Source organism: Entelurus aequoreus, linkage group LG03, assembly GCF_033978785.1.
Source record: "Entelurus aequoreus isolate RoL-2023_Sb linkage group LG03, RoL_Eaeq_v1.1, whole genome shotgun sequence".
NCBI classification, from domain to species: Eukaryota; Metazoa; Chordata; class Actinopteri; order Syngnathiformes; family Syngnathidae; genus Entelurus; species Entelurus aequoreus.
The window spans coordinates 90760312-90784883 of record NC_084733.1 but is presented as its reverse complement, the minus strand read 5'-3'; the positions used below and the strand labels follow the sequence as shown (position 1 = coordinate 90784883).

The 24572-nt window shown below is 39.2% G+C and overlaps 1 protein-coding gene across 1 annotated transcript; it reads right to left on the bottom strand.

Moving 5' to 3' along the window:
• Positions 1 to 7950: 7950 nt before the first annotated feature.
• Positions 7951 to 22876, bottom strand: fbxo30a (F-box protein 30a). Its single transcript, XM_062040769.1, has 3 exons — positions 22613 to 22876; positions 11689 to 13671; positions 7951 to 9220 (listed from the first exon to the last, which is right to left on the bottom strand). Exons 2-3 carry the CDS (start codon positions 13618 to 13620, stop codon positions 9008 to 9010), a joined length of 2145 nt encoding a protein of 714 aa, XP_061896753.1. The 5' UTR covers positions 13621 to 13671; positions 22613 to 22876; the 3' UTR covers positions 7951 to 9007.
• Between the last annotated feature and the right edge of the window lie 1696 nt (positions 22877 to 24572).

The following is a 24572-nucleotide window of genomic DNA, read 5'->3' as shown; positions in this document are numbered from 1 at the left end:
CGGCTGAGTGCCTGTACGTTGGAGTTCACCCCAGTGGACAAGAGGGTCGCCTCCCTTCGCCTTAGGGTTGGAGGGGGGAAAACTCTGACTGTTGTTTGTGCATACGCACCAAACAGGAGTTCAGAGTATTCAGCCTTCTTGGATACCTTGCATGGGGTCCTGTATGGGGCGCCGGCAGGGGATTCCATAGTCTTGCTGGGGGACTTCAACGCGCACGTGGGCAATGACAGTGATACTTGGACTGGCGTGATTGGGAGGAACGGTCTCCCTGATCTGAACCTGAGTGGTGGATTGTTATTGGACTTCTGTGCTAGTCACGGACTTGCGATAACAAACACCATGTTCAAGCATAAGGATGCTCATAGGTGTACCTGGTACCAGAGCACCCTAGGCCAAAGATCAATGATCGATTTTGTAATCGTATCAGCTGATCTGAGGCCGTATGTTTTGGACACTCGGGTGAAGAGAGGGGCTGAACTGTCAACTGATCACCATCTGGTGGTGAGTTGGGTTAGATGGCGGGGGAAACCTCTGGACAGACCTGGCAAACCCAAGCGTGTAGTGCGGGTGAACTGGGAACGTTTGGAGGAGTCCTCTGTCCGGAAGGACTTCAACTCACACCTCCGGCGGGACTTCTCTGCCATCCCTGTGGAGGTTGGGGACATTGAACAGGAATGGGCAATGTTCAAAGCCTCTATTGCTAAAGCTGCAGATGCGAGCTGTGGCCAGAAGGTCTTAGGTGCCTCAAGGGGCGGTAACCCTCGAACACCCTGGTGGACAGTGGTGGTCAGGGAAGCCGTCCGACTGAAGAAGGAGTCCTACCGGGGTATGTTATCCCGGGGGACTCCGGAGGCAGTTGCAAGGTACCGGCGGGCCCGAAGGGCAGCGGCCGTGGCTGTGGACGAGGCTAAGCAGAGGGTGTGGGAGCAGTTCGGGGAATCCATGGAGAAGGACTATCGGGCGGCACCAAAGCTGTTCTGGAAGACCATACGGCACCTCAGGAGGGGGAAGCAGGGAACCATCCAAGCTGTGTACGGCAAGGATGGGACTTTGCTGACTTCAAGTGAGGAAGTCGTGGGGCGTTGGAAAGAGCACTTTGAGGAACTCCTGAACCCAAATACATCAGACACACCCTCCCTGATAGGAGCAGGGCCTGAGGATGATGGGGGATCGACGTTGATCTCTCGGAGTGAAGTCACTGAGGTAGTTAGACAACTCCACAGTGGCAAAGCTCCGGGGGTTGACGAGATCCGTCCAGAAATGCTGAAGGCTCTGGGTGTTGATGGGCTGTCTTGGTTGATACGCCTTTTCAACATTGCGTGGAAGTCTGGGACAGTGCCGAGGGAGTGGCAGACTGGGGTGGTGGTTCCCCTTTTCAAAAAGGGGGACCAGAGGGTGTGTGCTAATTACAGGGGTATCACACTACTCAGCCTCCCTGGGAAAGTTTACGCCAAGGTACTGGAAAGGAGGGTCCGGCCGATAGTCGAACCTCAGATTCAAGAGGAGCAATGTGGATTCCGTCCTGGTCGTGGAACAACTGACCAACTCTTTACGCTTGCGGGAATCCTGGAGAGGGCCTGGGAGTATGCCTATCCAGTCTACATGTGTTTTGTGGATTTGGAGAAGGCGTATGACCGCGTCCCTCGGGAGATCTTGTGGGAGGTGCTGAGGGAGTACGGAGTGAGGGGAACCCTGTTGAGGGCCATCCAATCTCTGTACAACCAAAGCGAGAGTTGTGTCCGGGTGCTTGGATGTAAGTCGGATCCGTTTCCAGTGGGGGTTGGTCTCCGCCAGGGCTGCGCTCTGTCACCTATCCTGTTTGTGATTTTCATGGACAGGATTTCTAGGCGGAGTCGTGGCCATGGCGGAGAGGGTATACGTCTCGGGGGGCTAAAGGTTGCGTCACTGCTGTTTGCAGATGATGTGGTCCTGATGGCACCTTCGGTTCGTGACCTTCAGCTCTCACTGGATCGGTTCGCAGCCGAGTGTTCAGCGGCTGGAATGAGGATCAGCATCTCCAAATCTGAGGCCATGGTTCTCAGCAGGAAACCGATGGTTTGTACAGTCCGGGTAGGGGACAGGACTCTGTCCCAGGTGGAGGAGTTTAAGTATCTCGGGGTCTTGTTCACGAGTGAGGGAAAGATGGAGAAGGAAATCAGCCGGAGAATCGGAGCAGCTGGGGCAGTATTGCAGTCTCTCTGCCGCACTGTTGTGACGAAACGGGAGCTGAGCCAGAAGGCAAAGCTCTCGGTCTACCGAGCTATCTACATTCCTACTCTCACCTATGGTCATGAAGTGTGGGTAATGACCGAAAGAATAAGATCGCGGATACAAGCGGCCGAAATGAGTTTCCTCAGAAGGGTGGCTGGCATCTCCCTTAGAGATAGGGTGAGAAGTGCAGTCACCCGAGAGAGACTCGGAGTAGAGCCGCTGCTCCTTCGCTTGGAAAGGAGCCAGCTTAGGTGGTTCGGGCATCTCGTGCGGATGCCTCACGAGCGTCTCCCTAGGGAGGTCCTCGTTGCACGTCCCACTGGGAGGAGGCCCCGCGGCAGACCAAGGACCAGATGGGGGGATTACATCTCCTCTCTGGCCTGGGAACGCTTCGGGATTCCCCAGGAGGAAGTCGCAAATGTTGCTCTGGAGAGGGAAGTCTGGGGGTCTTTGCTGGAGCTGCTGTCCCCGCGACCCGATTCCGGATAAGCGGTTGAAGATGGATGAATGGATGGATAATAAAATTGTGCAATAAAAAATAAATAAAAATAGAATCAATTACATCACAAAATATTAAAATCAATAATAAAATAAAATGACATTTAATAAACAGTTTATGTAATTAATTTCAATCATAATGGAAAATCCAACCAATTATTTATTTTGTATCGTACATACCGTATATCATTAAATAATGAAATCCATAATGAAATATAATTTTGCATTAAATGACACATTTAAAAACAAGGGCCAAAAGTAACTAAATAAATCTTTAATAATTACTTAAAAGTGTCATTAAATAAAGTATAATCACATTGTGAAATAAAATACACAATAAACTTGTGCAATAATAAATAAATAAAAATAGAATCAATTACATCACAAAATATTAAAATCAATAATAAAATAAAATGACACATTTAATAAACAGTTTATGTAATTAATTTAAATCATAATGGAAAATCCAACTAATTATTTATTTTGTATCGCACATCATTAAATAATGAAATCCATAATGAAATATAATTTTGCATTAAATGACACATTTAAAAACAAGGGCCAAAAGTAACTAAATAAATATTTAATAATTACTTAAAAGTGTCATTAAATAAAGTATAATCACATTGTGAAATAAAATACAGAATAAAATTGTGCAATAATAAATAAATAAAAATAGAGTCAATTACATTTACAAAATATTAAAATCAATAATAAAATAAAATGACACATTTAATAAACAGTTTATGTAATTAATTTCAATCATAATGGAAAATCCAACTAATAATTTATTTTGTATCGTACATACCGTATATCATTAAATAATGAAATCCATAATGAAATATAATTTTGCATTAAATGACACATTTAAAAACAAGCGCCAAAAGTAACTAAATAAATCTTTAATAATTACTTAAAAGTGTCATTAAATAAAGTATAATCACATTGTGAAATAAAATACACAATAAAATTGTGCAATAATAAATAAATAAAAATAGAATCAATTACATCACAAAATATTAAAATCAATAATAAAATAAAATGACATTTAATAAACAGTTTATGTAATTAATTTCAATCATAATGGAAAATCCAACTAACTATTTATTTTGTATCGTACATCATTAAATAATGAAATCCATAATGAAATATAATTTTGCATTAAATGACACATTTAAAAACAAGGGCCGAAAGTAACTAAATAAATCTTTAATAATTACTTAAAAGTGTCATTAAATAAAGTATAATCACATTGTGAAATAAAATAGTGCAATAATTAATAAATAAAAATAGAATCAATTACATCACAAAATATTAAAATCAATAATTCCGTAAAATAAATGGACACATTTAATAACAAGTGTAATTAATTTCAGTCATAATTAATAATGGCAAATCCAACTAATCATTCATTTTGTCCCATTAGGCCCCTCATAATGGTTTTGCATGGCTAAGTGTGGTTTTGTACGAAGGTGCAAAAAAAAAAAGGCCAGAGTATTTTATTTTATTTAAAAAAAGAGGAGCCTCTTTATTAAATAATATTATTAAAACGCTTGAGAAGGTGAAAGAAACGAAGCCGGCATCCGGTGGTGAAGCACACTTCACAGCTGGGAGTGAAAAGGTTCCAAAGGCTGAACACAAGAATGGAGGAGGTGTGCTCATTGAACGCACCGTGCCTGACAACTCAACAAACACATGCATAATAATCACAAACAACCTTTTACAGTACATGCTTCATGTGCAAATCCATTATTTGAAAAATAAAATGATGCTACAGAGGCAGCTTTCAGAGTACCACTAAACGTTAAAAAAAACACACCTGCAAAGATAATAAAAAAAAGACAGCTCTTTTGTGGACATATAAAAACAAAACACTTTTTTTCTTAAAAGTCAGTCTAGATCACGCCATGAAGAGAAAAACAACACAGCAACTGTTGTCCTTACAGTAATATTGATCATGCACTACAGCGCCCCCACCTGGCCAAGTAACAGCATGAGCTCGCCAGGCTCTTTGAAGGCCGCCAGACCAGACCTGCCCTGCAGGTTGTTGCTCACTCCTGCTTTACCTTTTACCTGCTACATTGGATTTAACCTGGCCAGACGGCCTCCGGGTGGCGCACACGAGGCAGCGTCTGCTCCTGAACACACCGAAGGCCGCAGGGAAACGACAATGATTGACATTCTACACGGAGAAAGCGGGAGCGCACGGACGCACGCGCAAAGGGATTCAAACCCTCGGTTTCCCTTGGCAGCCAGACCGACGTGCCACCGCTCGTGCTCCAATATGGTTACAAATTCATTAGCGCAAATACAAACCCCAAAAGCGGTGAAGTTGTCACGTTGTGTAAATGGTCAATAAAAAGAGAATACAACACATCCTTTTCAACTTATATTCAATTGAATAGACTGCAAAGACAAGATATTTAGCGTTCAAACTGGTAAACTTTGTTATTATTTTTTGCAAATATTAGCTCATTTGGAATTTGATGCCTGCGACATGTTTCAAAAAAGCTGGCACAAGTGGCAAAAAAGAGTGAGAAAGTTGAGGAATGCTCGTCAAAGACTCATTTGGAACATCCCACAGGTGGACGGGCTAATTGGGAACAGGTGGGTGCCATGATTGGGTATAAAGGCAGCTTCCGTGAAATGCTCAGTCGTTCACAAACAAGGACGGGGCGAGGGTCACCACTTTGTCAACAAATGCAAATTGTTTAAGAACAACATTTCTCAACCAGCTGTTGCAAGGAATTTAGGGATGTCACCATCTACGCTCCGTAATATCATGAAAAGGTTCAGAGAATTTGGAGATATCACTGCACGTAAGCCATGATATTACGGATCTTGGATCCATCAGGCGGTACTGCATCAAAAAGCGACATCAGTGTGTAAAGGATATCACCACATGGGCTCAGCAACACTTCAGAAAACCAATGTCAGTAACTACAGTTGGTCGCTACATCTGTAAGTGCAAGTTAAAACTTGACTATGCAAAGCCAAAGCCATTTATCAACAACACCCAGAAAGGCCGCCGGCTCATCTAAGATGGACTGATGCAAAGTGGAAAAGTGTTCTGACGAGTCCACATTTCAAATTGTTTTTGGAAACTGTGGACGTTGTGTTCTCCGGACCAAAGAGGAAAAGAACCATCCGGATTGTTCTAGACGCAAAGTGTAAAAGGCAGCATGTGTGATGGTATGGGGGTGTATTAGTGGCCAAGACATGGGTAACTTACACATCTGTGAAGGCACCATTAATGCTGAAAGGTACATACAGCTTTTGGAGCAACATATGTTGTTATCATGGACGCCCCTGCTTATTTCAGCAAGACAATGCCAAGCCACGTGTTACAACAGCGTGGCTTCATGGTAAAAGAGTGCGGGTACTAGACTGGCCTGCCTGTAGTCCAGACATTGAAAATGTGTGAAGGCTAAAATATGAGAAGGGAGACTGTTGAACAACTTAAGCTGCACATCAAGCAAGAATGGGAAATAATTCCACTTCAAAAATGTGTCTCCTCAGTTCCCAAACCTTTACTGAGTGTTGTTAAAAGGAAAGGCCATGTAACACACTGGTAAAAATGCCTTTTTTGCAATGTGTTGCTGCCATTAAATTCTAAGTTCATGATTATTTGCACAAAAATAAGAAAGTTTGTCAGTGTGAACATGAAATATCTTGTCTTTGTAGTCTATTCAATTGAATATAAGTTGAAAAGGATTTGTTTTTATTTACCTTTTACACAACGTGACAACTTCACTGCTTTTGGGTTTTTGTAACTGCTGGTAATAATTGTCTGTGATGAGGTGGCGACTTGTCCAGGGTGTACCCCGCCTTCCGCCCGAATGCAGCCGAGATAGGCTCCAACACCCTCGAATTGGGACAAGCGGTAGAAAACGGATGGTAATAATTGTGCTGTTCAGGTGTGATATTTAGTTGTCTTGCGCTCATTTCAGTGTGTTGCCGTAGTCAGGAAGTAGTCTTTGCTATTCGGGTGCATGTATTTCGTTGCGTCCTACAAAGTGTTTATACTGTAAGTTAAGGGTGCAGTAAAAAAAAAAATCGATTCAAATCCTAATCACGATTACTATTCGTCCCAATTCTAAACCGATTTATAATTTTCTAAAACTCAAAATTGTTTTTTTTTTTTAAAAATACAACAAGGAGCATTTCTAACCTGTATCATGTTTTGAAAAAGTTTCCTTACAATTGTTATACCAAATAATACAGCGTGAGAATCCGTCTGAAGTGAGAGTCATGTTGAATCAAGACTCGATTCTGAATTGAATCGCCGCATCGGGAATTGGAACCGGTTTGAATCTACGGGTGCCCAAATATTCACACCCCCACTGCAAGTATTGTACTCATTACACACCCGCTGTGTGAGCGTAACCGGCGTCTTCATTTTACTTTAGAAATTGCCATGTAAAAACGCTAATGCTAATCACCAGCATGTATACGGACGGCACTACCCGTGCAAATCAGTTTGGAAAAGTAAAGCCTTACTTTGGAGCGCCTTCTTTCAGGCATGCTTGTTTTGTTGGCATGCAAAATGACAACTACTTAGAGCAGGGGTCACCAACGCGGTGCCCGCGGGCACCAGGTAGCCCGTAAGGACCAGATGAGTAGCCCGCCGGCCTGTTCTAAAAATAGCTCAAATAGCAGCACTTACCAGTGAGCTGCCTCTATTTTTTAAATTGTATTTATTGACTAGCAAGCTGGTCTCGCTTTGCCTGACATTTTTAATTCTAAGAGAGACAAAACTCAAATAGAATTTGAAAATCCAAGAAAATATTTTAAAGACTTGGTCTTCACTTGTTTAAATAAATTCATTCTTTTTTTTTTACTTTGCTTCTTATAACTTTCAGAAAGACAATTTTAGAGAAAAAAATACAACCTTAAAAATGATTTTAGTATTTTTAAACACAAATACCTTTTTACCTTTTAAATTCCTTCCTCTTCTTTCCTGACAATTTAAATCAATGTTCAAGTATTTTTTTTTTTATTGTAAAGAATAATAAATACATTTTAATTTAATTCTTCATTTTAGCTTCTGTTTTTTCGACGAAGAATATTTGTGAAATATTTCTTCAAACTTGTTATGATTAAAATTCAAAACAATTATTCCGGCAAATCTCGAAAATCTGTAGAATCAAATTTAAATCTTATTTCAAAGTCTTTTGAATTTCTTTGAAAATTTTTGTTCTGGAAAATCTACAAGAAATAATGATTTGTCTTTGTTAGAAATATAGCTTGGTCCAATTTGTTATATATTCTAACAAATTGCAGATTGGATTTTAACATATTTAAAACATGTCATCAAAATTCTAAAATAATCTTAATCAGGAAAAATTACTAATGATGTTCCATAAATTCTTTTTTTAATTTTTTCAAAAAGATTCGAATTAGCTAGTTTTTCTCTTTTTTTTCCCCGGTTGAATTTTGAATTTTAAAGAGTCGAAATTGAAGATAAACTATGTTTCAAAATTGAATAGTCATTTTTTTTCGTGTTTTCTCCTCTTTTAAACCGTTCAATTAAGTGTAAATATCATTAATTATTAATAATAACATAGAGTTAAAGGTAAATTGAGCAAATTGGCTATTTCTGGCCATTTATTGAAGTGTGTATCAAACTGGTAGCCCTTCGCATTAATCACTACCCAAGAAGTAGCTCTTGGTGTCAAAAAGGTTGGTGACCCCTGACTTACGAGGCAGCCCGCTATGAATGTGCCTGTTTGCCCGCCACGTGTTTACGACGACGGGCGAGTCTGCAAATTAGGTATTGTTGGATTCGACATGAATCGGTAGCACCAATGGTCATTCTCGTTCCTGCCGTGGTCATTTGGTTCTTTGTTTTGACGGCTAAAACTGTAAAAAAACATTTTTTAATGTGTATTTCCTAAGTTGCTCCTGGCTAATATGGCCAATCTTTTATTTTGAAGCTTACTTTGCACTGAACAGCACATTCTAACGCTATATAATCAGGCGGATGTTATGTTGCTGCATGGACATAATCGTAGAAATGATTCCTTTGGCTCTCATTTGATGGAAAAAAAAAAGAGCACGTGGTGCAGAATTTGAGGAGTTGGTCCAGAGAAACGGGACCGACTATACTTGCTACTTCCCCTGCGGCCTCAAGGAGCGTATCGTCGCGACAGTACTGACGTTTTGGGATATCAAAAATACAAATCAGAGCATGTGATTATGTACAGGGTTGGTTTAACCAATCAGGTTGCAGCATGGCTTAGAAGGATATCAGGTGGTATTTCTGTAAACACTGTAGGATAACACTGTGCTCTCGCCATCACATGGTGGGCCACACGGGCTTGAGGACGGAGCGCAAACACCTGCCCTCCTTGGTGAGCTCCCGGGTGAAGCACATGCACGGCAGCGGCACCGCCTCGTCCCGCCGCGCCACCGTGTTGAACGTGCACTTCTTCAGGTGGTCGGCCATGCTGCTGATGTTGGCGAACTTCCACTCGTTGACCGTGCCGAACGCCGTGCTGAAGCGCCACACCTGAAGGCACACGGCGGGGTGGAACTGAATGAAACTCGTCGGCAAAAAAAAAAAGCAGAATCTGGACCAATTTCTTATGTTACATTCTTGGAAAAAATGTTGCATCCTCAGAAAAACACAGTGAAGTAATTAAAAGGTGAAATATGTCCATACAATTGCTGAAATGTTAAATGCTGTGCCTTTTTAATATTAAAAATAATTTAATGATTAAAATAATTATTTAATAATTCTAATAATCCAATAAGTAAAAATAACCACTTAATGTACAATCAGTTTGAATGGAGAATCGAGTTGTATTGCATTCTAAATGGAATGATCACCCCCAGTATCACAATCACACAATCAAACACAAAAATAAAAGGTTCAAAAACTATTTAAAGCTTAGACTACAATTTGTAGTTCTAGCTACTCAAATGGACTACTTTTTTATATATATAAAACAATATTTACACACAGCTGTACATGTGTATTTCAAATCATTTAAATATTTTCATTTGTGATGTATTTGTCTTTATCCATTGTATTAATTAAAAAAAAAAAAAAAAAATTATATATATAGTCAGCCATTTTGTATTACAAAGTAGATTTTTTTATTTTTTTTATCCATGAACAATTCTAATTCTTTCTGTTTTATCAAAGTAATAACACGTTTCACATACATACACACTTATATGTTTTTTTTTACAATCAATTATAATAATACAACAAGTAACTTAGTATTTACACACCAATTTTTTTCAAGCTCTACTTTTGAATATATTTATCATAATTTATTACAGTATATACCAGGGGTGGGCAATTAATTTTTACCGGGGGACGCAGGAGCAACCCGAGCACTGCTGGAGGGCCACATCGACAATATTTCAATTAAATTTTGCTCAATATTATTTTTTATATATACCGTAAGATAAATAATAATAATAATTAATAATAATAGTAATACTTCAACATAGTGTGTGTATCAGCATTCCATGACTAATATAAATAAATTAACATTAATAATAAATGAGAGTAAAATAAGCACACGTATGACTGAGGAGTCATAGTGTAACTTTGTGTGGTGTTTGAGTTGTCCGACTTTTTGTGTGGCCATAAACGCACCAGTGGTTTAGTGCTATGCGTGTTGGTGACAGATGACAAGTTAGTTTTGGCCTGGTTTGTACGGCAGAAAATGACACGTTTTTCGAGATAGAAGTGTGACAACTCATGTTTTTGGTGTGGTTATGTCCGAATATAAACAGTTTTGCTCAATAAAGTGATGGATATAATTCCTGTCCTCGAAGCATCTCGATAGACGTTACAATAATTGAACGGTGTTCAATAGAACGGTGTTGACGAACACCATTAGGGCCGCTTGTTGTCACTGTCACTCAAAGTTGCATTGCAAAATTACACAGAATAAATGTGTTAATTTTGTTTAGAATTCAGATGGGATTTGATTTGGTGCGCGGCATATATTTGCTGCGCGCAGAGGACGCTTGAGCATTACTGAAGACGCCGCACCGATCCGCCTGTCGATCTCACCATCCACTCTTCCCCCACTCGTGAACAAGACTCATAGGTACTTGAACTCCTCCACTTGGGGCAGAGTCTCCTCCCCAACCCGGAGATGGCACTCCACCCTTTTCCGGGCGAGAACCATGGACTCGGACTTGGAGGTGCTGATTTTCATCCCAGTCGCTTCACACTCGGCTGCGAACCGATCCAGCGAGAGCTGAAGATCCTGGCCAGATGAAGCCATCAGGACCACATCATCTGCAAAAAGCAGAGACCTAATCCTGCAGCCACCAAACCGGATCCCGTCAACGCCTTGACTGCGCCTAGAAATTCTGTCCATAAAAGTTATGAACAGAATGGGTGACAAAGGGCAGCCTTGGCGGAGTCCAACCCTCACTGGAAACGTGTCCGACTTACTGCCGGCAATGCGGACCAAACTCTGACACTGATCATACAGGGAGCGGACCGCCACAATCAGACAGTCCGATACCCCATACTCTCTGAGCACTCCCCACAGGACCTCCCGAGGGACACGGTCGAATGCCTTCTCCAAGTCCACAAAACACATGTAGACTGGTTGGGCAAACTCCCATGCACCCTCAAGGATCCTGCCGAGAGTATAGAGCTGGTCCACAGTTCCACGACCAGGACGAAAACCACACCGTTCCTCCTGAATCCGAGGTTCGACTATCCGGCGTAGCCTCCTCTCCAGTACACCCGAATAAACCTTACCGGGGAAGGCTATTCCCCGGTATAAACCTTACCGGGGAATTTATTCGGCTATTCCCCGAATAAACCTTACCGGGAAGGCTATTTAAATACATTTAGTTGATAATTATTTGAAACAATTATATTTGTTTGTTCTAAATGTATTCATTATCATTTTACAAGTAATTAAAAAAATAAATTACGTTTAACGAAGAGAAGCTTGAGGAACGTTCCTCAAGGAGGATTTCTACCCGACGACAAACCTTGTCCGTGATCTGCCAGGACGTGGATCCGTCCTCCCGCCGCGTCTTCTCCCACAGCAGGACCACCATGCCTCGCATCTGCAGCAGGCTGGCGCAGACGTCCCTCATGGTGCGGGACACCCGGGACAGCTGACACAGGCTGAAGCTGTCCAGGAAGCTGGCCACGTGCTGCAGCACCTCAAACGGAAGGCCGCTGAAGCGGTCGCCGTGAGCGCCTAAGCGACAGGCGCTCCTCGGCAGCTTGTCGCCGCTTTTTAGCGGCAGACCCGGCTGGACGCCGAAGGAGCCCAGGTGCCGGTCGTGGATGATCCGAAAGCCCTGCACGGATGGGCAGAAGCGCCTCTGGGAGTAGGTGCAGCCGTAGTAGGCCAGGGGGCAGCGTTGCTCCATCCAGCCGTTCAGCCCGGCGTGGATGTCGCCGTGGACGTTCTTGAAATGGGACGAGAACTCGTCGCGTCGGAACAGCTGTCCACACACGAAGGTGAACATGGAGCGCTGCTTGGTTTGGTAGCGGGCCATGCACTCCACCACCAGGTCCAGGCGGAGCGTGTGGAAGGGGCTGGGGTTGGACAGCTGCGGGCTGGCGTGGTCGCACGCCGACGCCGAGGCGATGTCGCCCACCATGGTGTTGGTGGCCAAGATGGCGGAGGGGAAGGAGAAGGTCTGCGTGCCGCAGTCGATGTGGTACCCGTCCACGAACCTGCTGTACGAGATGCTGCGCGCCCCGGGGGAGTCGCCCAGGCAGAAGAGCAAGGCGGCGGTGATGAGGTCGATGCCGTGCAGGCCCATGGGGTCGTCCGCCACCTCCAGGTCGGACGTGTCCACCGCCTTGTCCTCCATCTTGGCCCTGAACAAGTACGGGTCCGACAGCAGCGCCCGGCGGCCGTTGAAGGTGAACATGTTGATGCCGCGCAGCACCTCCACGTTCTGCAGCTTGCGCTCCAAACAGCGGTAGCGCAGCTCCGACGGCAGCTGGTGCAAGAAGCTGTTCCTCACGTTGTCGGCCAGCAGGAGGGGGACGGGAGGAGCGAGCGCTTGGGCGCCGGGCTCCAGCGCCACCACCGGCATGTAATTCTCCGCCACCCGCGGCCAGACGGGAAGGCTGTCCTCCACCGGGTCTTGGATAATGTCCTCCTTTTCCTCAAAGAAAATCTCCACAAAGTCCTCTTCCTCCGGCCAGGCGGGGACGTCTCCACCTTTGTCTGCGCCACCCGCACAGTCCACCCCGCCCACCGCCCCCAGCTCACACTCTGAGTCAGAGTCGCTCCCTTGCATGTCCACGTTCTTTCCCGCGGCGGCGACGTCGTCATCCCCGTTGAAATTTCCGACCAGAACGTCAATGTCCGTAGAGTTCGAGAGAATGTCCAAAGCTGCCGCCAAGCTTCGACTGGACTCCACCGAGGCCTGGTACAAGTCGCTGTAAGGCTCCTCCTCCATCTCCACCGTCCCGTTGGCCGCCTCGCTCGGCGCCGCCGCCATCTTGCCGCCGGCCTCCTTGTCGCCGTTCTTCGACACGGTGGTGGTGACCCTGAGGGACTCCAGGAGCATCCTCTGGTCCTGCAGGGCTAGCGCCATGTCCAGCTGCTCCACCTCGTCAAAGTCTTTGCTCAGGTTCTCGTAGGACTTGCGGTCGCCGTAGCTGACGGGCCAGCGGTTCCACTCCATGGTGCAGCACACGATGCTGGCGGGGCACGTCTCCAGGTGCTGCGCCATCTTGATCCGGGCCACGTTGAAGGGGCAGCCGAAGCCGCTGTTGAGGCACGGCAGCCGCTCGTACGGACACAGCAGCCGGTGCTCCGGGAGCTTGCAGGCGTGGAAGACGGCGCCGCACACCAGCGGGCAGCCCACCAGGTCACAGGAAAGACCCGCCTCTGGTCTCACCATGCATCTCCTGTTGATGCACTTCAGGCAGTGGGGGTGCAGAGTCTCCATCTCAACTGGACTGGTCCTCGCCCGGCTGGCAGGCAAATGGGGGGGACGACCCTGAAAGAAACACATTTCAAATCAACTGCACTTCAATAATAATGATGTTCTACTTGCCGCCATCTTGCAAGTATACCAACTGTTGCCATGTTAACATGCTCATGTTAGCATGCTAACGTTTTACGCTATCATTTTAGCTAATTTTGTCTAAACCACAAAATCCCGGTTTTTGATACTTGACACAGCCTTATTAGTATGCTAACTTATCCTATTCTAGCATGCAAATGTTTAATGCTAACATTTTAGCTAACTTTGTATGTTTAACTTGAAAAATCATGGATTGTGACACTTGGCACCATCTTAGAAGTACGCTTAGTTCTTCTATGTTAGCATGCTAACATTTTATGCTAGTATTTTAGCTAATTTTATTTGTTTAAACCACAAAATCACGGCTTTTGCTACTTGACACAGCCTTATTAGTATACTAACTTATCCTATTCTAGCATGCAAACGTTTAATGCTAACATTTCAGCTAACTTTGTACGTTTAACTTGAAAAATCATGGATTGTGACACTTGGCACCATCTTAGAAGTACGTTTAGTTATTCTATGTTAGCATGCTAACGGTTTTGCAAATTATATTCGTATAAACATAAAAAAAATCAAGGATTTTGGAGATCTGGCACCATCTTAGAAGTATGCTAAGTTTTCATGTGATCACGCTAACGTTAGCATATGGCAAACTGGTAGATCATTCTCCTTATATTCAAAATATAAAGTTATTGGTCAATAGTTGTCCCAAAGTAATCTTTGTTCATTCTCACAAAGCCTGCACGATTAGTTGGTGGTGCCCTCATGCACCATGTGACTGCTCAAGCTCATTGTCTCGCACAATGGCTCGGGAATTTCTGTGATTTCTATATTATTTTGATTACCGTATTTTCTGGACCATAGGGCGCACAGGACTGCCGATGATCGGGTCTATTTTCATACAAAAGGCACATTAAAGGGGTTATATGATTTTTTCTCAATTGAACTCCCCTTTGTTGTAGCAGTGTAGCGTGCAAGGACGGCAGTGGTAGAAGTGTAAAAAGATGGCGCCAACTGTTTTAATGACATTCAGACTTTATTTCTATCAATAACGGCGCAGCATCTCCTCATCCGGAAACAACAACAAGGCCAGAAATGTGTCCCGTGAAAAGAACGTCCGAGCGGAACGCTCTAATAACTAAAGTTCCTTGGGTGAATAATGAAAACTCACTACACCGGTATGTTTTAGCGCTTTCATGGCGAGTTTACTGACAGATATAAGTGGGGATGATGTTCGAAACCTCCCTCCCCCCATTTCTTTCTGTTATCAATATTCTGGTTCCTACATTATATATCAATATATATCAATACAGTCTGCAAGGGATACAGTCCGTAAGCACACATGATTGTGCGTGCTGCTGCTCCACTAATAGTACTAACCTTTAACACTTAATTTTACTCATTTTCATTAATTACTAGTTTCTATGTAACTGTTTTTATATTGTTTTACTTTCTTTTTTATTCAAGAAAATGTTTTTAATTAAATTATCTTATGTTATTATTTTTTTTAAAAAGTACCTTATCTTCACCATACCTGGTTGTCCAAATTAGGCATAATAATGTGTTAATTCCACGACTGCATATATCGGTTGATATCGGTATCGGTTGATATCGGTATCGGTTGATATCGGTAATTAAAGAGTTGGACAATATCGGAATATCGGATATCGACAAAAAGCCATTATCGGACATCCCTATTCGAAACCGATTCTCCCGGTTGTTCGATAAGAAAAGAACTGATTCCATGGACTCGAATCCCTTTTTGAGAACCGGTTCCCGTTATCGAGGCCGCTATAGTAAAGAAAAAGAGTTGGTTCTTTATTCGAATCCCTGGGAACGAATGCCTTCCCACAGGAAATGCCCTGTGGGACGGCAATGTTATGCCCATTTGATCGTAGACTCTTACTGACACCTTGTGGCGATAGGAAAATACTACACGTCATTAGTTTGGGCACTTCCGGGTTGGCGACGTCAGTTCAGTTCATGAGACAATTGAGAAGTAGACAAGTTGTGTTATCTCTTACAAGCCTTGGAAAAGATAAGTCTGTAAGTAAACTGTTTAACTTGTTTATGTAACTCAATATTTAGGTGGAAAGTGGTTACATTTGATAGTAAGATGTTTATTGAAAAACGATTTTTGTGCACTGTTTCAATGGATGTTTTGAGGACTTAAAATGGCTGCCAGTCGTGTATTTCCATACATACATAACATTTTGGTGTTGTTTACTTGATAGATGTATAGATAAGATAGTACTTTATTGATTCATTCAGGAAAATTTAAATTCCAGCAGCACTGTACAGTATTGAGATATATTTTAATAAGTACATAATGGAGGTATAAATGGAAATAAAATAGAAAATAGTACAACAAGATTACAAATATAACAGTATAAATAAGAATATAACAGGAGAAACTAGGCAGTAGTGAGCATGTTATGAAAATAAAAATTTTTTATATTGGTAATACTGTCGATTATATGAAAGATGTGATGTGTATATTGCACCTTTAAAATGTATTGCACTGTTTTGAGTCATATTGCAGTCTACACGTATCTCTCATGTGTGACTGCCATCTACTGGTCACACTTATCATTACACCAGGTAACAAATAAAATAGCGTCGAGGCCGGTAAGCACAACCAAAATGATTCCGTACATTCGAGTTTTGAGAAAATGAAAGGATCTTAAGTGCGCCTTATGGTGCAAAATATACAGTATTTTTGGTCATATCCATTTACTCAAACATTGTAAGGCTTGTTGTTATAAATCATATATTCATGATGATAACCTCGATACAGAAGCAACTTGTTTTTCTTATCTTTTCACCATGCACCAAATAAAATAGCTTCGAGGTCGGTAAGCACAACCGAAATGATTCCGTATATTAGGCGTACCGGGTTATAAGGTGCACTGCCGAGTTTTGAGAAAATTATTTTAAGTGCGCCTTATGGTCATAAAAATACGGTACATCTATTTACTCAAACATTGTAAGGCTTGTTGTTATAAATCATATATTCATGATGATAACCTCGGTACAGAAGCAACTTGTTTTTCTTATCATTACACCATGTAACAAATAAAATAGCTTCGAGGTCGGTAAGCACAACCGAAATTATTCCGTATATTTGGCGTACCGGGTTATAAGGCGCACTGTCGAGTTTTGAGAAAATGAATGGATTTTAAGTGCGCCTTATAGTCTGAAAAATACGGTATTTTTGATCACATCTATTTACTCAAACATTGTAAGGCTTGTTGTTATAAATCATATATTCATGATGATAACCTCGGTACAGAAGCAACTTGTTTTTCTTATCATTTCACCATGTAACAAATAAAATAGCGTCGAGGTCGGTAAGCACAACCAAAATGATTCCGTACATTCGAGTTTTGAGAAAATGAAAGGATCTTAAGTGCGCCTTATGGTGCAAAAAATACAGTATTTTTGGTCATATCCATTTACTCAAACATTGTAAGGCTTGTTGTTATAAATCATATATTCATGATGATAACCTCGATACAGAAGCAACTTGTTTTTCTTATCATTACACCATGTACCAAATAAAATAGCTTCGAGGTCGGTAAGCACAACCGAAATTATTCCGTATATTAGGCGTACCGGGGTTATAAGGCGCACTGTCGAGTTTTGAGAAAATGATTTTAAGTGCGCCTTATAGTCTGAAAAATACAGTACATCTATTTACTCAAACATTGTAAGGCTTGTTGTTATAAATCATATATTCATGATGATAACCTCGATACAGAAGCAACTTGTTTTTCTTATCATTTCACCGTGTACCAAATAAAATAGCTTCGAGGTCGGTAAGCACAACCGAAATTATTCCGTATATTAGGCGTACCGGGTTATAAGGCGCACTGTCGAGTTTTGAGAAAATTATTTTAAGTGCGCCTTATGGTCAGAAAAATACGGTACATCTATTTACTCAAACATTGTAAGGCTTGTTGTTGTAAATCATATATTCATGATAATAACTTCGATACAGAAGCAACTTGTTTTTCCTTTATACTGCCACTTTAACGTCCTAAAGGCCATTTGTGTTGAGTTTAACAGAGCTTTTTATTCCTGAAATGTGCACAACTTTCCCTCGTCCAACAAGGAGCCTGCGGGCCAAATGACTGACTGGTGTAATGTCGCTTTGTCCGAGACATTTTAACCGTCCAGGATGAAAATAGAGTTCCACTGCATACTGAAGCATGTTTTTGTGCATCACATGATGTCATTAATACATCCCAGTGTCGACATATTATTGCTCGTGTGTTCCACAAACACGGCGAGTGTTCTAACATTTCACAACCGCGCTCTTTGGTTTCATGGAAGCATCACTTCTTGCATGTACAGTCCTGGTCAAATGTTTACATACCCGTGTAAAGAACATCATGTCAACTATAACTCTTTATTTTGTTGTGATGTAGTGATTGGAGCACATACTTGTTGGTCGCAAAAAAACGTTCAGGAAGTTTGCTTCTTTTATGAGTTTATTATGGGTCTACTACGGTATTTTGATCATATCTATTTACTCAAACGTTGTAAGGCTTGTTGTTGAACATTATATATTCATGATAATAACCTCGGTACAGAAGCACATATGTTCCTTTTTGACTCTACTTAAATATATAATGTATTTATATTATTTACATGTGAATTATGCTGTATAATAGACTGTATTTATGTTATTCACATGTGAATAATGCTGTATAATAGACTGTATTTATGTTATTCACATGTGAATAATGTTGTATAATAGACTGTATTTATGTTATTCACATGTGAATAATGCTGTACAATAGACTGTATTTATGTTATTCACATGTGAATAATGCTGTACAATAGACTGTATTTACATTATTCACATGTGAATAATGCTGTATAATAGACTATATTTATATTATACACATGTGAATAATGCTGTATAATAGACTGTATTTATATTATTCACATGTGAATTATGCTGTATAATAGACTGTATTTATGTTATTCACATGTGAATAATGCTGTATAATAGACTGTATTTATATTATTCACATGTGAATAATGCTGTATAATAGACTGTATTTATATTATTCACATGTGAATAATGCTGTATAATAGACTGTATTTACATTATTCACATGTGAATAATGCTGTATAATAGACTATATTTATATTATACACATGTGAATAATGCTGTATAATAGACTGTATTTATATTATTCACATGTGAATTATGCTGTATAATAGACTGTATTTATGTTATTCACATGTGAATAATGCTGTATAATAGACTGTATTTATATTATTCACATGTGAATAATGCTGTATAATAGACTGTATTTATATTATTCACATGTGAATAATGCTGTATAATAGACTGTATTTATATTATTCACATGTGAATAATGCTGTAATAATAGACTGTATTTATATTATTCACATGTGAATAATGCTGTAATAATAGACTGTATTTATATTATTCACATGTGAATTATGCTGTATAATAGACTGTATTTACATTATTCACATGTGAATAATGCCGTATAATAGACTATTTATATTATTCACATGTGAATAATGCTGTATAATAGACTGTATTTATATTATTCACATGTGAATAATGCTGTATAATAGACTGTATTTACATTATTCACATGTGAATAATGCTGTATAATAGACTGTATTTATATTATTCACATGTGAATTATGCTGTATAATACTGTATTTATATTATTCACATGTGAATAATGCTGTATAATAGACTATATTTATATTATTCACACGTGAATAATGCTGTATAATAGACTGTATTTATGTTATTCACATGTGAATAATGCTGTATAATAAGATATATAATAATATAATATAATACTGTATTTATATTATTCACATGTAAAAAAATACTTAAGTGTCTTTTGTGAGCGAACTGTGGTGCTGAAATTCCCCCAGGGATCAATAAAGTACTTTCTATTCTATTCTACTAAAAATGTGAGCAAATGTGCTGGGTCAAAAGTATACATACAGCAATTAATATTTGCTTACATGTCCCTTGGCAAGTTGACCTGCAATAAGGCACTTTTGGTAGCCATCCACAAGCTTCTGCTGGAATTTTGGACCACAAAATTGCTGCAGTGCAGTTAAATGTGTTGCTTTTCTGACATGGACTTGTTTTTTTAGCATTGTCCACACCTTTAAGTCAGGACTTTGGGAAGGCCATTCTAAAACCTTCATTCTAGCCTGATTTAGCCATTCCTTTACCACTATGACCCAAGACCCAACCTCCGGGCTGATGATTTTAGCTTGTCAAACTATTAATTTGATTTAAACTATTATACAAACATGGGGTCTGGTTCAAATATAGAGATGAGGGTCTTTAATTTGACCTGCTGTTGTACTCTGTCTCAAAGTGTTATCTTGTGCTCAATGTTTCCTTACCATTATTGCTATGTTGTCTATTACCATTGTTGGTGTATTCATTCTTCCTACATTGTTGATACAAATGATTGTTACAGTGTAATAATTATTGTTACCTGTGGTAATGCCACTATGATACAACAGCTGTATTATAATCCTTGAACAAAGTAACAGTGAAACTCATGGGAATAATCACTGAATGGAGAACTGGGGGTGGGATTAAATAAATTATCTTTATCCCACTCCCTTTCAGGCAAAACTGGACAATCATGCATTACATACTATACATTACCTTTTGCACTATATTCATTTATATTAGAATAGAATAGAAAGTACTTTATTGATCCCTGGGGGAAATTCAGCACCACAGTTTGCTCACAGTAGACAATAATAATTATAAATAATATATATATATTATATAATATATATGTTTTGCTGCCAATGGTGCTTTACAGAGAGTAAATGGGACAATGAAAAAGGAGGATTGCCTCCAAGTTCTTCAGGACAAACTAAAATCCTCAGCCCGGAGGTTGGGTCTTGTTGGGTGTTCCAACAGGACAATGACCCCAAACACACCTCAAAAGTGGTAAAGGAATGGCTAAATCAGGCTAGAATGAAGGTTTTAGAATGGCCTTTCCAAAGTCCTGACTTAAACGTGTGGACAATGCTGAAGAAACAAGTCCATGTCAGAAAAGCAACACATTTAACTGCACTGCAGCAATTTTGTGGTCCAAAATTCGAGCAGAAGCTTGTGGATGGCTACCAAAAGCGCCTTATTGCAGGTAAACTTGCCAAGGGACATGTAAGCAAATATTAACATTGCTGTATGTATACTTTTGACCCTCACATTTGCTCACATTTTTAGTAGAATAGAATAGAAAGTACTTTATTGATCCCTGGGGGAAATTCAGCACCACAGTTCACTCACAATAGACAATAAACACTTAAGTATTTTTTTTACATGTGAATAATATAAATACAGTATTATATTATATATCTATTATACAGCATTATTCACATGTGAATAACATAAATACAGTCTATTATACAGCATTATTCACATGTGAATAACATAAATACAGTCTATTATACAGCATTATTCACATGTGCATAACATAAATACAGTCTATTATACAGCATTATTCACATGTGAATAACATAAATACAGTCTATTATACAGCATTATTCACATGTGAATAACATAAATACAGTCTATTATACAGCATTATTCACATGTGAATAACAAATACAGTCTATTATACAGCATTATTCACATGTGAATAACATAAATACAGTCTATTATACAGCATTATTCACATGTGAATAACAAATACAGTCTATTATACAGCATTATTCACGTGTGAATAACATAAATACAGTCTATTATACAACATTATTCACATGTGAATAACATAAATACAGTCTATTATACAGCATTATTCACATGTGCATAACATAAATACAGTCTATTATACAGCATTATTCACATGTGAATAACATAAATACAGTCTATTATACAGCATTATTCACATGTGAATAACATAAATACAGTCTATTATACAGCATTATTCACATGTGAATAACAAATACAGTCTATTATACAGCATTATTCACATGTGAATAACATAAATACAGTCTATTATACAGCATTATTCACATGTGAATAACAAATACAGTCTATTATACAGCATTATTCACGTGTGAATAACATAAATACAGTCTATTATACAACATTATTCACATGTGAATAACATAAATACAGTCTATTATACAGCATTATTCACATGTGAATAACATAAATACAGTCTATTATACAGCATTATTCACATGTGAATAATATAAATACATTATACATTTAAGTAGAGTCAAAAAGGAACATATGTGCTTCTGTACCGAGGTTATTATCATGAATATATAATGTTCAACAACAAGCCTTACAACGTTTGAGTAAATAGATATGATCAAAATATCGTAGTAGACACATAATAAACCCATAAAAGAATCAAACTTCATGAATGTTTTTTGTGACCAACAAATATGTGCTCCAATCACTACATCACACAAAAATAAGAGTTTAGGAAATGATTGTAAAGTCCAGACAGCCATGACATGATGTTCTTTACAACTGTATGTACACTTATGACCACCACTATACTTTAGGACGGCGTGAAAAGAAGCCCTTTAAACACACCGGGGTCATTACACAACTATGTCCGGGGGGTTTTCCGGGAAAGTAGAAGTATGTGAGCATCACAACAAAGTTGCATACATGATGCATCGCCCATGTTGCACTTTACTTTGCTCTTTTTAACAAAAGTCAGCTAATGTAAGTATTGTAACCCGCTAGCCGCACATATAAACTTTTAACTTGATTATTATGAGTTTGATGTGTAAGTAGTTAGTGTGGTGATGGTATAATAAGTACATTATTATGTCAAGTGGCAGAAGTTTGTCAAACAAAAGAACAACATGCTAACGTGCTAACATGCTACATGTGTTAGCTTCTTACCCGGAGTTGCGGGACTCTCGGTGTGTTTGTCGCTTCTTTTATAAATCAGCTCCGTGGACAGAAACAAGCCAAGGGGGTGTATGAAGCGCCCCCAAAGTATGTTTGGTCGCTGCGTTAAATGTCGCTCGTTGCTCGGCTCGCCGCTCCTTCGCCGCTTTTGCACAGTTTTGCAATGGAGCTGCTTTGGGGCGCTGCGCGATTACGTCATCACGCAAGGAGCACATCACGTGGTCTTGGCTAGACCAATCAGAGTGCTCGAGTGGCCTCGATGTCGCCCGTTCAATCGATTTGCCAAAAAACAACCAAAACAAACCAACAAAAATAATAATGTTCAACTAGGATTTTATTAAAATGCGTGGCGATCGTTAGGTGTTTCTACGGAAGCCCTAAGAAAATTGGGGGGAAAAAGCTATAAATATGCTGGGGGAAAAAAGTCATAATTGTGAGAAAAAAAGTCATAATTCTGAGATAAAAAGACGAAATTATGAAATAAAAGTCCCAATTTTGAGATAAAAAAAATCATTATGGGATTTAAAGAAAAAGTGTGACATAGGAAGTCATAATTATGAAATAAAGAGTTGTAATTATGGGATAAAAAGTCATAATTGTGAGAGAAAAAGACAAAATTATGGGATAAAAACTCGTAATTATGAGATAAAAAATCATTATGAGATTAAAAGTCAAAAGTATTAGATAAAAAGTCATAATTATGAGATAAAAAGTCATGATTGTGAGATAAAAAGACAAAATGATGTGTAATTATGGGATAAAAAGTCATAATTGTGAGATAAAAAGACAAAATGATGGGATAAAAACTCGTAATTATAAGATAAAAAGTTGTAATTATGAGATAAAAAATCATTATGAGATTAAAAGTCAAAAGTATTAGATACAAAGTCATAATTATGAGATAAAAAGTTGTAATTATGGGATAAAAAGTCATAATTGTGAGATAAAAAGACAAAATGATGGGATAGAAAATTGTAATTACGGGATAAAAAGTCATAATTGTGAGAGAAAAAGACAAAATTATGGGATGAAAACTCGTAATTATAAGATAAAAGGGTGTAATTATGGGATAAAAACTCATAATAGTGAGATAAAAAGACAAAATTATGGGATAAAAACTCGTAATTATAAGATAAAAAGTTGTAATTATGAGATAAAAAATCATTATGAGATTAAAAGTCAAAAGTATTAGATACAAAGTCATAATTGTGAGATAAAAAGTCATGATTGTGAGATAAAAAGACAAAATTATGTGTTATTATGGGATAAAAAGTCATAATTGTGAGATAAAAAGACAAAATGATGGGATAAAAACTCATAATTATAAGATAAAAAGTTGTAATTATGAGATAAAAAATCATTATGAGATTAAAAGTCAAAAGTATTAGATACAAAGTCATAATTATGAGATAAAAAGTTGTAATTATGGGATAAAAAGTCATAATTGTGAGATAAAAAGACAAAATGATGGGATAAAAACTCATAATTATGAGATAAAAAGTCAATTATGAGATAAAAAGTCATAATTATGAGATAGAAAGTTGTAATTATTGGATAAAAAGTCATAATTGTGAGATAAAAAGACAAAATTATGGGATAAAAACTCATAATTATGAGATAAAGTTGTAATTATGGGATAAAAAGTCGTAATTGTGAGATAAAAAGACAAAATTATGGGATAAAAACTCGTTATGAGACAACAATTTGTAATTATGGGATAAAAAGCCATAATTGTGAGATAAAAATATATTTTTAACTCGCAATTTAGACGTTTTATCTCACAATTTCAACTTTTTGTCTCATAATTATGACTTACCATTGGGGTATTTTTAGAGGCTTACCTTCTACCAGTGATCACTTATTACAATCAAATCATAATTCAGGGTGTTTCTAATAATTTAATAATAGGAAAAAAATTTAACATCAGAAATTATGACATAAAAAGTAATAA

Bases quoted from the DNA above. Each gene is read 5' to 3' on its own strand.
- fbxo30a (XM_062040769.1), bottom strand. From the start codon at position 13,620: ATGGAGACTCTGCACCCCCACTGCCTGAAGTGCATCAACAGGAGATGC. The intron at 9,221-11,688 runs GTTTGTCGTCGG...GTGTGCCTTCAG, and splicing joins CCTGGCAGATCACGGACAAG to GTGTGGCGCTTCAGCACGGC.